The 14,537-nt window shown below is 42.7% G+C and overlaps 1 protein-coding gene across 5 annotated transcripts in view; it reads left to right on the top strand.

Annotated features, from left to right (window-relative positions):
- Positions 1-213: 213 nt before the first annotated feature.
- The window catches only part of VSTM4 (V-set and transmembrane domain containing 4), a 38,962-nt gene continuing 24,638 nt past the window's right edge, over positions 214-14,537 (top strand). For 3 of the 5 annotated variants that reach the window (XR_013930386.1, XM_080401762.1, XM_080401761.1), the window contains exons 1-4: positions 214-370; positions 5,831-6,229; positions 12,553-12,621; positions 14,141-14,248. Coding sequence is in view for 4 of the 5 variants with exons in the window: in XM_080401762.1 (XP_080257888.1) it covers positions 316-370; positions 5,831-6,229; positions 12,553-12,621; positions 14,141-14,248 (631 nt within the window). In the remaining variant the exon portion in view is untranslated. The remainder of the gene's footprint in view (positions 371-5,830; positions 6,230-12,552; positions 12,622-14,140; positions 14,249-14,537) is intronic. The other 2 variants (XM_080401763.1, XM_080401760.1) reach the window with 1 other exon arrangement.

The raw sequence follows: 14,537 nt of genomic DNA, 5'->3' as shown, positions 1-14,537 counted from the left end.
GCTACAGATGGAGCTGCCTTATCCGGTCCTAGTGTCATCCCACAGGCCTGGGCTCGGCGGGGAGAAAGGAAAGGGAAAGAAGGCGAGAGAAAAAGGAGGGGTGTTGAATAGAGGGCAAGACGGTGGGAAGAGCAGAGAAGTAGGGAGGGAAGGAAGAAAGCGGAAAAAAAGGAGGAGAAAGGGGAGGAGATGAAAGGCAAGGGGAGAAGCGAGGACCGGGCGGGGAGGAGGCGAGAGGCCAGGGAGGAGAGGAGGGAGGCAGCTCGGTAGAGAGGGAAGGGACGGGACGGGACCCGACCCGGCGGCCTGCGGGCCATGCGCCTCCTGGCCACGGCGCTGGCCGCACTGCTGGCCACGGCCACGGCCCCAGGTAAGCGGCACCGCGGGCGCCCAGCCCGGCGGCTCCCTCCCTCCCTCCCTCCGTCCCTCCCGGCCGGGACGGGACGGGGCAGCCCCTCGGCCGCCCGCGGGACTCCGGGCTCCGCCTCGGGACGCCGCCCGCCCCTTGGCGCCACGGAGCGGGGTCCGGGCCCCCACCCCGCCGTCGGCACCGCCGAAGGGGCGGCGGCAGCGCCCGGTACTCGAGCACCAGGAGAGGGGGCCTGGCGGGACCGCCGCCCGGGGAAGCCCAACGGCAGCGACGGGAGCGGCCACCCCGCTCCCCGCGGCCGGCCGGGTCCTCCCCCGCCGCCCCCCGCCCCGCTCTGCCGCCGCCTTCCGGGCTCCCGGCAGCAGCGTTTCTGCACGGCGACCTGAGCCGCAGCTGTACTTTTAGAAAAGACAACCCTTCCCGTGCGGAAGTTTAAGAAACGTGTCCTCCGCCACCTCCTGTGCCAGGCGGGACGGTGCCGAGCTGCCCCGTGGAACTGCAAGCAAAGGGAGGTGCGGCACTGGTTTTTCCACAGGTGCCTGGATCCTGTAGGCGCCCGGCGCAAACGGAACCCGTAGGTCGGCTGTAAGAAACCTCCTGCAAAATCAAAGGTGCATTGGGCCAGCGCTGTCTCCTAAAGCTGCAAAATGGACACAGAGTCCAGATCTGAACTTCAAGGTGCAGGGAGGGTTAGAGGGGTGGGGAAGCCCTGCTCACTCAAGGTTAAAAGCAGTGAACATACTCCAGTTCAAAGGAATATGTCAAAAGGGCAGGAGATGGTAGAGGCAGAGGTTTGCTTCAAGTCCATCTTCGGTCAGTGCAGAAGCTCAGGAGTCCTCCTGAGAAGGAGTCTCTGACATGAAACTTGCAGACAGATCCGTTCAACTGAAAAAATCTGGTTGCTTTTGGTGATCTTGCTAGCCAGCTCCTAATTATTTTCATTTAAACAAAGAGCTTTGCTTCAGCCTGGCTCATCTGCTCCACTTACTTTTTTAATTGTAGAGAAGTCAAAATAAAGCAGGCTTTGACAGTAACATTGTTTCACAGAACAAACTACAACACAATAAAAGCCAACCCCTATGCTTCTGTTCATGCAAATCTGAGATCACAAGGTAACTGCGCTGATGGCATGCCTCTGTAGTCCCTTAGCTATCAGCAGCGGCGGAGGAAAAAAGTCCCCTCAGCCCTGAAGGGTGGGTTGTAGATTCTGCAGGCCAGTCTCCCTGGAGGAAGGGAGAGGGCCCTGTCTATAACAGTAAACCTGGGCTGTGAGCAGTAGCGCACAGGAGCAGCTCTGCGTACAAGTATCTCAACTGCAGTAGCTGGAGTTCTTCCACAAAAACGCAACCATGCTGAAACCACTCACCAAACATAAGGACCCAGCAGTGGCTGGGGGCCTTTGCTACTGGTTCCAGCACAGGGGACAGCCCTGGCACAGACAGGATTGCTGGCTGCTGAAAGTGTTGTTTGTTACTCCTGACAGTGCTGCGGAAGTGTTTTGCTATGTAGTATGGGCAGAAAACAAAGTCCAAACCCAGCTAATACTTCAAACTGAACTGGTGTAAGCAGAAGTGGACTATTTTCAAAATAGCACTTTTCAAAACGGAGTTTAGTCAGCAGTAACCTTCCCTGACTCCCAATGGACTAGTGAGACAAGCAGGTGGAGGGTACCAATGAAACAAATAGCTATAGCATCAGGATGGGGGCAACTAAGTGAGCTGACTGCAAATAGGAGAGATGTGTTTGATGATTAAGCACACTGCAAAGGAATCCTCAAGTCTTTGACTCACTCTCCTCCCCTTTCTATAAATAGTTTCCCTTTCCAAGCAGAAGCAAGACTGTTGTGGTGAGCTCCACCTGAGCAGCTACATCATGCTATACTGACTAGGCAGGAGAAGAAAAACAGTGATTCCTCACTTGGAGCAGCAATCTGAAGTCTAGAAATTAGGTGCTCTGTTGGCATACAAGCCTGCTCTCAACTTGTGGAGAAGTCTCTTGTCTTGGCAAGAAGCCCATTACAAGGGTAAACCTCATGTTGGGGCTGATTCAGTGCTTGCTAAATACAGGAGGAACATTTCCACTAGTGTCTGAGAGCCCTGAATGAGGCTTTTCCTTTCCACATAAGAGGTAAATGACCTCTTTCCTCCAAAATCCACCACTGTTCCTGCTCCAACGGCAGTGAGAGGATAGAGTCAAATGGATACTGTTTTTCCATTTTATATAAAGCATCACCTGACCCTGTTCAATGTAAGATGAGATGAGATGAGATCATGGTAAAATCGTCAGGAAATTTCCAAAACCCTCCTCATGGCTGCACTGGTTTGGCCACACCAATAGAAGCCACAGAAGGAAGATAAGGAGATGGATTCCCACTGATCAGACAACATGAAGGATGCAAAATTTGATATTTCCTTATGAAAAGGAGTGTCCCCAAAGGAAAAGCAGAAGCCTTAGGTATAAAATACCAATGTCTGTATGAGTGTAAACAGCTAGAAAGGGATCAGAGACTCCATGCACAATGCTTTTTTATCTTCTTGCAGAGGCTTCCATCATCACCGTATCTGAGTTCCTCTTTATTTTCTCTTGCGTACTTTTTGGCACTATGTTCTGCCTAGTTTCAAGTTAAGCAATGATACTTTTGCCTTTTATTTTGGGACTCTACTCCACAATTAACCCTAGCCAGCTTTTTCAAACAAGAAGTTCACATGTCAGGAAAATGACATAATTGTTTTTCTTTACAGTTTTCATTACATGTTCATAAATTCAGTAGAAAAAGTTTGGGTTTTTATTTACCCAAACCACACTTTAATAAATGATTTATTAAACATTTATAGTGTAAGTAATTATAAGAACCCCCAAAAGTGTTGAAATTCTTAAACTTATTCCTCATTTATAAGCAGCACAGCCTTCAAAATTTAATCTTATTTTAATGGTAGAGGCCTTATCTTCATATCTGCCTGTAAATACCAAGGTCAGATAACTCCAACAATAACTGAACTTTCATTCCTCTAAACTTTTTGGTTGTATTCAGCCTTAATTTTAAATTTCAACATCCTATCCTACTTGTGTGCTTCCTGCAATCCAGAATAATATCTTGCTTTGGCAGTTACATGAATTGCACACACAAACATCAGGCACAGATAATTATACTGATAACCTAGGCCATGCTTAGTTGTAGTTTCTTTAAGAAATTAAACCCTCCCAGTTTTCTTTGTACAACTTATTTTCTCCTTCATGAAGAAAAAATAATGTCTACTTGGAAAAAATACACCATTCAGTAGAGCATTCTATTGAAATGACCCAAAATATTTATTATACTCTTGATTTTCAGAGGGTTCTTCTCAAACAGCTGCAATGTGGATTAACCTTAACTTTGTGGATTTACTTTAAGTAAGGTGATACAATTCACCAGTCTGTTTCACAACTTCACCAGGGCCACAAAACCAGTGTCTCTGACTCTAATACTCCTTCAGAAATTGAATGGAAATACTTTACTTGCTTATTTTGAAGATAAATATACGTTTGTGTTTCAGGAACTGATGGCAGCCAAGAGTCTTTGCCAAAATGCTCATCCCCTTTGTTAAAATGTTCCTAGATGATGTGCTAGAAAAGTGTCCAGAAATGAAAAAATCATTCTCCCAGAGTTGCAATTCTCATTAGTATTTGAGTACAGTATATTCACATAACTGGAAGTTTAAAATTCATATTTTAGAGGACACTTTGTGTCTGCAGAGCGTATTGCAGGGACTGCTTGCTCACTGTTGAAATATGGTTCTCTCTCTAGTGGATGCCATCAAACCAGTAGATTACACATTACAAGTCATTTAGGGAACATATTGCCACAATATACCATTGGTAAAAAATAAATCAGTCTCTGATATGACTAATAAGAACATTCTTAATGTACATTAGGAAGGAAATAAAATGAGTGTTGATTCCCATGCCTCAGAAAATCAGACCAGCATAAATCAGGTCAGGAAAGAAAAATCTTCCTCTAATGAACATCTATGGATTTCTTTCAATCTTCACCTATACTCTCTGTTGCTAGAAGTAAAGCAGAGAGACAAACAACTGGTCTAAGATAAGTTTATGATGAAGAGCAGAAAGAGTCAGAAATGAATGGAACAGTGAAGTAATGATTTGCCCCAATATAATCTTATGCCATATTGTGTCATGCAAATAATGTCTGATTAATTTGAATTTGTAGTCAGAAGGACTAATCTAACAGATTTAACCCAGGTTTGAGATGACCATTTGGTTATGACAAGGAGAGTATTACTTAAAACAGAGGACATGGAGAACTGTGAAAGGAGCTGGTTACAGGCATAATAGGGAGGCTGGTAGTTTTTCAGTGATCATCTAGGGAACAGTATCATGTAAGGTTTGTGCAAATGACGTCTAGAAGAAGTAGAAAGAAGCATACATGTTGAAATTATGTGAGCATATCAAGTTAGCATAAGACTGGGATAGCATGTAGGAAAGACTGAGGACCAAGTAACAAAAGTGGAGCAGAACTTAGTGAAGCAATGTCATGTACTTGGGGATTAGTAAGAATTCTTTTGGTATACTAGGAATTGAACCAGAAATGACAAAGAAAATGCCAAAGTATATTATTTAATTGTAAACTGACATGTAATCAAGCGTGAAAATATCACGAAGAAAGACAATGTAATTCTGGGATATACCAGGCAAGGTATATATCCCAGTAGAATCTGAGAAGTACCATGACTATTTCACATTGGAGAGCCTCTTTCCAGACCGTGTCTATAATTCCAGTCACCCACATTAAGAAAAATATATAAAAAATTACAATCAAAACAAAAAAATAAACTGGAAACAATGCAGAGAAGGACTACTAAAGTGAATATGGAAGTGAAGGCAGTACTTCACTAGAGGAGACTAACAGCTTGGCTTCTTTAGCTCAACAAAGCAAAGGCTGAGACACCAGATAACTGCATTCTATATGAGTCAGGAAGCAAGACCTAGAGAAGAAAACACTATTTAAACCTAAGTTTGGCACAGGAACAGGTGGGCATAAACTGGCTACTGAAACAATTTAGCCTGGAAATCCTGAGTGGGATGCAAGTGATTAGAAGAGCTGGTCATGGAACAGCTTTCCAAAAGACATTTTTTTGCTCTCGTTCCAAGCTAGTTTTAGATTAATGCTCATTCAGACTGACAAAAGATTGTGATTTTGAGCCTATGACAGCAGCAAGGTGTCCACTTCAGCCCTATCTTATTAGTGACAGCAAGAATACTAGAGCAGACTCACTGAAGGAGGGCCTTATACCATCTTTAACATTCACAGAGAGACAGATGTCAGGTTCTAAAAGCTCATTAAATTGCTACACACTGAACAGATGCCATCAGTTTACCTACAGTGGATTTGCATACTGGGAGAGATTATGGTGCTGTTGTGCTGGTATGGAGGATTCTCACCATCTTTCCTTTCCTTTGCAGATGTTTGTGAGGCTTTAAATGTGACAGTCTCTCCAGGACCAACAGTGCGATACTTGGAGGGAGATAATGCTACCCTTTACTGCCACATTTCTCAAAAGAGAAAGACAGAAAATTTGCTGGCTGTGCGGTGGGTATTTGCTGCATCACCTACCCAGGAATATCTGATGATCAAAATGACGAAGTTTGGGTCTGTCCAATATTATGGAAATTATACTCATCATTTCCACAAGCAAAGACTTCATCTTCTTAAAGAAAAACACGGAACTATGTACAAATTTCTTATTCTAAGCCTCCAGGAAACAGATCAAGGACATTATATATGCAAAGTCCAGGAAATTGGCAAACACAGGAATAAGTGGACGGCCTGGTCAAATGGCACAGCAGCTACCGAAATAAGAGGTGAGAGACTACTGATTTCAGTTCTATCATTTTTTCTTGTCCAATGATCCCTTTTTTTTCTTTTCTTGCAAGTTAATCTGTAAGATACTTGAAGTGAGGTTATTTTTGAGTGTTATCTGTGGATATGAGAAGAAAAACTAATAATTTCTTTACTTACACATTACAATTTAAACATTATTTAGCCCATAATGAGATGTAAAAAAGTGGGAAGACTGGTAGATTTGTAGAAGATAGTCTATTTCCTTTGCCTTTTACCAGAATAGCAGTAATTAAAACTCCTTTACGTTCAGCCACAGGTCTGCAGTGGTTTGGCCTTGGCTGGACACCAGGTGCCCACTAAAATGTTCTATCACTCCTTTCCTCAGTAGGACAGGGAGGGGAGAAAATAAGATGGAAAAAACCCTTGTGGGGCAAGATAAAGGCAGTTTAATAAAGCAAATGCAAAGGCTGTGCACAGAAGCAAAGGAAAACAGATGCCTAGAGACTTCTTAGGAAGCAGGGCTTCAGTATGCATAGCAGTTGCTCTGAAAGGCAATTGTCGTAAATAATGAATGCCCCCCTTCCTACTCCTTTTACTTAGCTTTTATTGCCAAGCAGACATTATATGGTATGGAATAAACCTTTGGTCAGTTTGGGTCAGCTGTCCTGGCTATTTCTCCTCCCAAGATCTTGCCCACCCCCAGCCTACTGGTGAGGGGGGTAATGCTAGAGAGACAACCTTGATGCTGTGTGAGAACTACCCAGCAGCAGCCGTAACACTGGTGTGTTATCAACACCTTTGTAGCTACCAAAACAGAGCACAGCGCTCGAAGGGCCGCTATGGGGACAATTAACTCCATCTCAGCCAGACCGAATACAAGTTCTCTATGACTTTGCTAGTGGGAATAAACAAATGCCATTATTATTTAAATACAAAGAGATAGAAACAGAGAGAAATTAACTTATTTTCTGAAAAAAAATGCAGTGGGTCAGCCAGAAATAGAACCATTATATTTTAGATCTGTGTTTTGCCTCTCTCTTAGTGTTTTCATTGCTTTTAGAACTAGTCTAGCAGCAGTTGGTAAGTAGCATTTCTAGTATCACTTCTGTACCTTTGTTTATACCACTTGTAGCCAGAAAGCAGAGCTAGAAAAGCTATATTGAACTTCAGATAAAGAAATGACTAGCAAAGACTGATGGTTTTGAACCAAGTTACAAACGAGCCTTCTCTTTGGGATGGGTCAGCTCAAATCTAAAACCACCACACCCACTCTTTCAGAGATGGGTAAAACTGAATTTGGAGAACAGGCTTCTTTGAAGAGGTGGTGGAGCTCAGCAGTTGTGCCATTAGCCCTAGCTGGCAAACTAGCCCCCTGCTTGTGGCTTTATAAACAGAAAAGTTCATTTCCCACATGGCCAACTCTAAAGATAATACCAAAAATCAAGGGTGACTGCTTGGACCATGGGTCTGGAAATTCAAAAGGCTCATCCAGCAATCACAGAAAATCTTGTGGGAGGAAACTGTACTTCATGAAGTTTCTGCCACTCCTATTCATGCTAAATTTATCATTGTGTTTAGACCTTAAAGGTTTTTCCTGCAGCTGGGAAACCCTAATCCCACTTATCCACCGTATGTTTTGGTGAAAATGGCCCTAGCTCTCCTCTGAAACTAATTTTGGTGTGAGGGAACTCCATTGACTACAAGCCTTTTCAAGATGGATTTGAACATGTTTATGTGCTCTTAATCCAAAGCACATTCCATCAACTCCAGCTTCACTGGTGTCATTCAGGTTTCTGTATTACTTTTGGATTATAAACACACTAGGGAGAGAAGTGTGACAGTAAAAAATAATTTTGAGTGCATTATCTCCTGTGGATGGCTCTCGGGTATCACAAGCTTTCACTTTGATCTATCAAAAAGTTTGACAACAAAGACATGAAAAAATATCGTATAACAAGAGATAAAGAGCAGCTTCATATTGACCAGCGATCTTTAAATTTGCCTTGATAAATCATGGCATTAACATAATGTGATTAGCTAATTATTACTACCAATGATAAAAGACACTAATGGTCCAAAGCTGAAGTTCTGTTTGGTTTAGAAGTAAAGACCATGGATCAATTTTAAACAACAGAAAGAAAATCCTAGTCTAAACTCTTAGGTCTTATTTGGCATGCAAAACTTGTCTGGGAAGCCTCTAAGACATTGATATGGGATTTCCCCTGCTCCCTGGTTGCAGACAGTCAGAAATATAAATAATGACAGAGCAGGACCCAAGTCCCAAGAGGAGCCCCAACACCTTACCTGTCTCCACCAGGGAAATGCCCACCCCTCCAACACCCAGACCACAGCTCTGTACATCAGCCACACTTCTTTTGCACAGGAGACCACACAACTGGACTTACAGGAAAACTTCACCAATGTTCATTAGACTCCTAAGTATGAATTACCAGAGCAATCAGTAGCACAGGTCAGAAATATAATCCTGCAGCCAAGTGTGATCTGTAATCCACACCTGGTATCCTAAAAAACCCAAAGCTTACATGATCACACTATAAACTAGTCTGCACCCTTTTGAATCCATGGGCTGATTTTAATGAGATAATAGCCTTGAAGATATTAAGGTTGTACAAGTAATGTGAAATTGGTTGGGGTGAGGATGAGAAGATCTGTATGAACCTCCTAACTGAAGGAAGGCTGTAAGGACAAAAAAGGTTAATTATTGTTCTTGAGCTGCTGTGTGCCCAGTGACCTTACCTATTACAGTCAGGGGCTCCTGGACATACCACAGGCAAATGAGCCCAGTACTAAAGTTGTGGTGAGGGGAGCCATTTGGGTATGGAACATAGAATTAATTAGCTTCACAGCTGAAAGAACAGTGTCTTGTATGACTTTTGCTGCTGTTTTCACTCTTTTGTTTTTAAACAGGGAGGAGTAAAAATACTAGAGTCCAAGATCTCCTGAACTCAGCCATCTTAATTTCTGGAGGGCATGAAGTTTTACAAGCACTGACCCCATGTTGAGTGGCTGGAGCCAAGACACAGTGGTTAGTTTTACAACCACAAAGGGATATGAAATGAAACTTTATTGCATGCATGATTTAGCCCTACAGAATTCAGGCATTAGCTTGCTTCATGCTCAGCAGTTGTTCTTCCCTGCTGTTCCTGCGCTTGGCTAGGAACTGGCTCTGCTCCTCCTTTCCCTATCTCTTCCTTCTTCACCCCTCTACATTTGGCTGGAAGGAGAGATTCAGCCAGTGTCAAGAAGGAACTGGCAAACAGGAGGGCTGATCATCCCAACTGCCTCAGCCTCCCACTTTTGGGAAGGGGCAAAACTGGCAACTGGCATGGGGAAGGGAAGCCAAGGCTCTCATCTCAACCCAGAAAGAACAAGTGATTCAAATGCTGTGCCAGTGGAAAAGAGGAGGAGAGGCTGTGAGTAACTACCAGGTGTTGTTACTTCCAACAGCATCTCAAATAGATGGTCAGGGCTGAAGCTTGCAGGCCTACAAGCAGGGCTAGGAGGCCACCATACAATTCCAGAGTCTCCTAGAGCATAGACTACATCTTTTTCCAGTGCTTTAGAGAAAAAATTCTGAGGATAACTTGAGGGAAGAGAGCTAGAGAGGGCCAGGTCTGACGTTAAGAGACAGAGAGAAACTGGAGGAGGAGAATGCTCTTTCAGCCAGGGGCTCACACTGTACTGACCTTTCCCTCAGATCCTCTGCACCAGACCAGGTAGCTAGCTCCAAGAGCAATACACTGAAAGATAGGATTGATAACAAGTAATGTGTTTCTTGCATGAAGGACTTGCAAAATAGAGCGATAGATGTACCCAAGGAACACAGAACTAGAACAACTAACAAACTGGGTGGGGTGAGTGGGGGTGTAGAGAAAAAGTCAGATGGAAAATAATTTTTAGGATTTTCCTGTGATAATGTAATTTCATAAAGCAGTTCAGCAGTTTAAAGTGTTTTCTCATTCACTAAATGATGGAATTTCTTAAATGTTTGCAATGAAACATACGGATTTGTCAGGAGGGCTTGGAGAGGGAATGACATGTTCCAGGTAAATGCTAGCAGAAGAAAAAACAACATAAAATGTTGTCAGACCACTTGTCATACTCCTCTTCACAAAATGCCACTCTGCATCTTTCATATCTGCTCAGGCTATTGCTAACTGTAACACAGAAACTTCTCATTGCTCTGTGTAGCTAAGGTGTGGGGTTCAGATCAATTCAGTTACTGCAAAGAAGGAAAACTAACTTTTCCTTCTTTCTAAACTGTAAAAATGTTGCAAGTTACAGGAATGCAAGGTGTTTTCTTTCCCCAGTAGGAAGAAAAGCCCTTTTTTTTCAGGGAAGTTATTGTAAAATACTTGCCAAAAATCTACATGTGTGATGATTTCATGTAATGAATAGATTTGTTAAAATATTCAGGATGATCTTGCCATCACAATTGAACAGAAGATTTCATCAGTCCTGAAAGTAGTTCTATATTCATTGAGTTAGCATCACACCTCACATCCATACAGGACACTCCTTAATGAATTCCCTTTCCAGTAAGATACTTTAAAGATTTGCCATGTGAACCTCTTTTGGAAATTCAGACCTCACTGGCAATCTGGAGGACATCACCAGACTCCTATTCCATTGTAATAATTGTTAGCAGAAGAAAAATAATGGTTTAACACAAGTGACATAATCTAATCTGATGTCATCAAAAATGTCAGCATGTATAAACAATGTGGCTGAGGAGAGCAGAGAAGGTTTTGAACAGTGATCCAGCAGTCAGAGCATTTGGATTCTAGTGCTAGGTTGTACAGCTGTTATGATACTGACATTCACCGATTTGCCCAGTGCTCTGTAGTCTGCTCCTTTTGAATCAGAGAGCACAATTCTGTGCAAACTGCAGCTATTTTCCCTCTTAACTGAGTTAGAACATAGTCATTCAGTCCACCCTTTTTCTAGGCGAGCTGGTGTAACTTGTGGGCATGCAGTCTTCTTGGGAAAACCTCCCACCCATAGGCAGAGGAATGCTAGCTGAGAACTTAAACTATTCTGCACTCAAAAGTCGATGGCCATTGATACAGCACTGACAGAGCAGTTTACGTTAGTTCAGATGTACGGCCTCATCTGTTCCTACATCTAAGCGAAGGACACTGGGAGTATGCAGATGCAGCCGATGCAGTCTGCTTTTGAGCTCAGATATGCAATTTCTGAAGTGTATGGACATGCTTCAGAAAGTCCATGCATGCATACATGGGTGGTTTTTTTGCAGATAGGCAGGTATCATGTCCATGTATTTTTAAAGGGCATGGCATAGAAGCCAGCTTTTGAGGGAAGTAAGAAGAAGAACTCATGGGCAGTGCTCTTACCTTGGGTTCTCTCAGTGTGTTATTTGGGCACGTTGTAAGAATTGCAGGGCAGTTTAACCTGCTAAGGAACACTGGAGGGAAACCTTGGAAGGAAGGCAAGTTGGACATAATCAGGGGCCTACAGAGTCAATCCTGAAGCTGGGGAAACACTATCGTGTTGGAATTGCTAGAATGACTTCCCTGTGTTTTTAAAAAAGCTGTGCCTAATGTGGCTGGCTCCATGCTGTGTCCTTCAGTAAAGCTACTGTTCTTCCAATTATTTTTTTTCTTAACCTCTAAGACTTTGAAATAGACTACAGTGTTAAGAATCTTTAATATATAACTACAAGGGAAAATGAGTTCCCATTCTCTTGAGCAAAAATTGTTCATCTCCTCTCTCAGAAATACCGTTTTGGCACAGAAACACAAACTGCAACCCTAGAGGTACGAGTTCTGGGTAACTGAGAACACCGAGTCAAGAGTAAAACCAGCTACATAGAGCATTAATGGCAGCTTTTTCCCTGAGATACTGAGACCATCCCCACAAAGTCATTACAGACCTTATAAGCACATGGCCACCCTATTCTAAGGCGCAGGCATTTCTAAAGTGCGTTTCTATTCTCTTGCTGTTCTTCATTGCATTTAACTTTTGATTGAAGAGCCATACATTGCATCTTCCCAGAATAAGATGACATCAGGGAGGCAGTGTTAAGCCATATGGCAGTCATGGGGAGTGCCAAGCCGGATGCGATCTGCTGGAAGATATTTTTACAATGTTGTTTTATAACTGAAGTGTTATAAAGCGTTAATCGAAAGCTAATTATCCTGTAAGACAAAGCAACATATTGGTGTACTGAAGTCTAAGGCAGAACTACATTTGCTTCAAGAGGTCCCAACTTTTTATGCCACAGGTTTTCAGTTCCTGTCATGTCTTCTTTGTGCCACAGGTTTTCAGTTCTTGTCATGTCTTCTTTGTGTTTTTTTTCCAGTGATTTCTTCAAAATCTTCTAATGATCCCACTTTCAAGAAAAACCATGAAACTTGGAAGTTTTTTGAAGGTAAAGATGCATCTAACTGCTATTGGTTCTATACAAGATGTTAGCTTAGTCCAGCACTACAGGGCAACTAAAATGCCCCAAACAGGACCAGTTTTGCCAGTTCCTGTGCAAACTCAGGCTTTGCCTGAAAAAACATCTCACAGAGTACAAGGGGCCAGAGAAAAGAGAATGGAAGGCCTCTGCTTCAGTTTCTTGTATATTTGTTATGGTCAATGGGAAAATAACCTATGCCTGGCTAATCATGCAAAGTAAATGCAGACCCTTATCCAGAAAGGTGCTGAGCATGTCTGAAGAGGTACCAAGGTCTCTATGCTCCCACTAGCCTTAGAAACTGCGTGCTGAACATGCTCTGCACTGCGAGAGCAGCTAAAAGCTCCCCTGAGTTTCCAGGCAAGCAGTATTTTCTGTGTAGATTAGTGGACAACCGTTCCACAAGAGCGCAATCTGAAGTTACACGAAGCTGGGATTCCCTCCTTCTCCTCCCACCCCAAAACAGAGCACTAGCAAGGTGCCAGCACAGCATCTGCAGCTGCTGCACTGCCTGCCAGGCAGGAATGTTCATTTGCAGGATGGCCTTGATTCTGTGGGGAGCCTTGCTGTTTAAACCACAATTTACAAACTATATTGTTGTACTGTGTAAGGGAAATGAAGCACAGAACTGCAGATCAAGGGTCTAGTTGCAGCAACGCTATTTTCTACAAGAACACTTGACCTCTGAGGCTTAGTTTCCTCTCCGTGAAACAGGAAAGAAACCAATATACTTCCCTAAGGACATTTCAAGACATTAATGGGTACAGCAACCCTGAAGTACTCTATTTGGAGTTCTAGTAAAAGCAGAAATAAGTCAGTAAAGATTTATTCTTTTTTCTGAACAAAATACTCTGTCTTGATCTGCCATGGTACAACTCCTGTCAGCTCCACTGGGAATGTGTTACGGCACCTGAATGAAAGCCATAAAGGGAGACTGAGGCTGTAGACTGGAAAACAAACAAACAAACAAAACCCAAAACCCAAAAATTTCAAGCTGGTGCTGCCACCAAAAGAAGCAATCACAGACTTTCTTGCTTCTTCCTCAGCTACTTAGCACTGCTCCCCTGCTGTTTTGCAGCACCTTTTCTTGGTTTATATATAAACCCACCCCCCTTTTCTTCGTTTATATATAAAAAAAAGCACAGCTGTTTGAACTGGGAAATAATCCAATTGAAGTCTATTTGCTTCTCATTTTCCACATAAAAAAAAAAAAAAAGGAAAGAAAAAAACCCAAACAGCCATGTCATCTCTCCTGAAAGTAAGCCCCCTTTTAGGTGCAGTTAAACCTAGTTGCATTTATGAAGACTTCAACCAAATTTTAAACTGAGCAGGACACTATATGAAAGCTTCAAAAGCATTAAATTAGTTCTGAGCTTCTACCCTAAATACTTTGGGCAGGGGTCTATTTAGATCTTGATTTAATTTTTCTATCCTATAAGCATGAAGCATACAGCTGCAACACTGACTATTATCTGTGCTTGTCTTTCAGATCTGTATGTATATGCAGTGTTTGTGTGTTCTATAGGAATCATCAGCGTCCTCCTATTTACACTTGTTATTCTCTGTCAGTCACTTCTGAACAAGAGGAGATCCACAGGTTAGTGAAATGTCATTCTTGCTGACTGCAAGGACCTTACCAAAGAGGGAGATGGGGGAGAAGGAGAATACAGAAAAAGCAGAAAAGAGAATTATCTCCTTGTCTTGATTTTAATAAAAACAAAAAAAAAATGGCAGAAAAAAACTTTTCTGCCAGCAAAACTAGAACAAAGGCATTTTGCTCCCTTTGAATAGCCATTTAAAATTGGTTTGGACTCTTCAAAATCTTTCAGCTTTGTATAAACATAAATTGAAGCTTGTTGGAGCTTCTTTGAAAGAAAACTAAGTGA

The sequence above is a fragment of the Falco punctatus genome (genome assembly GCF_963210335.1).
Source record: "Falco punctatus genome assembly, chromosome: 9".
NCBI classification, from domain to species: domain Eukaryota; kingdom Metazoa; phylum Chordata; class Aves; order Falconiformes; family Falconidae; genus Falco; species Falco punctatus.
The sequence above is the reverse complement of the archived record's forward strand: the minus strand, read 5'-3'. Positions and strand labels throughout refer to the sequence as shown.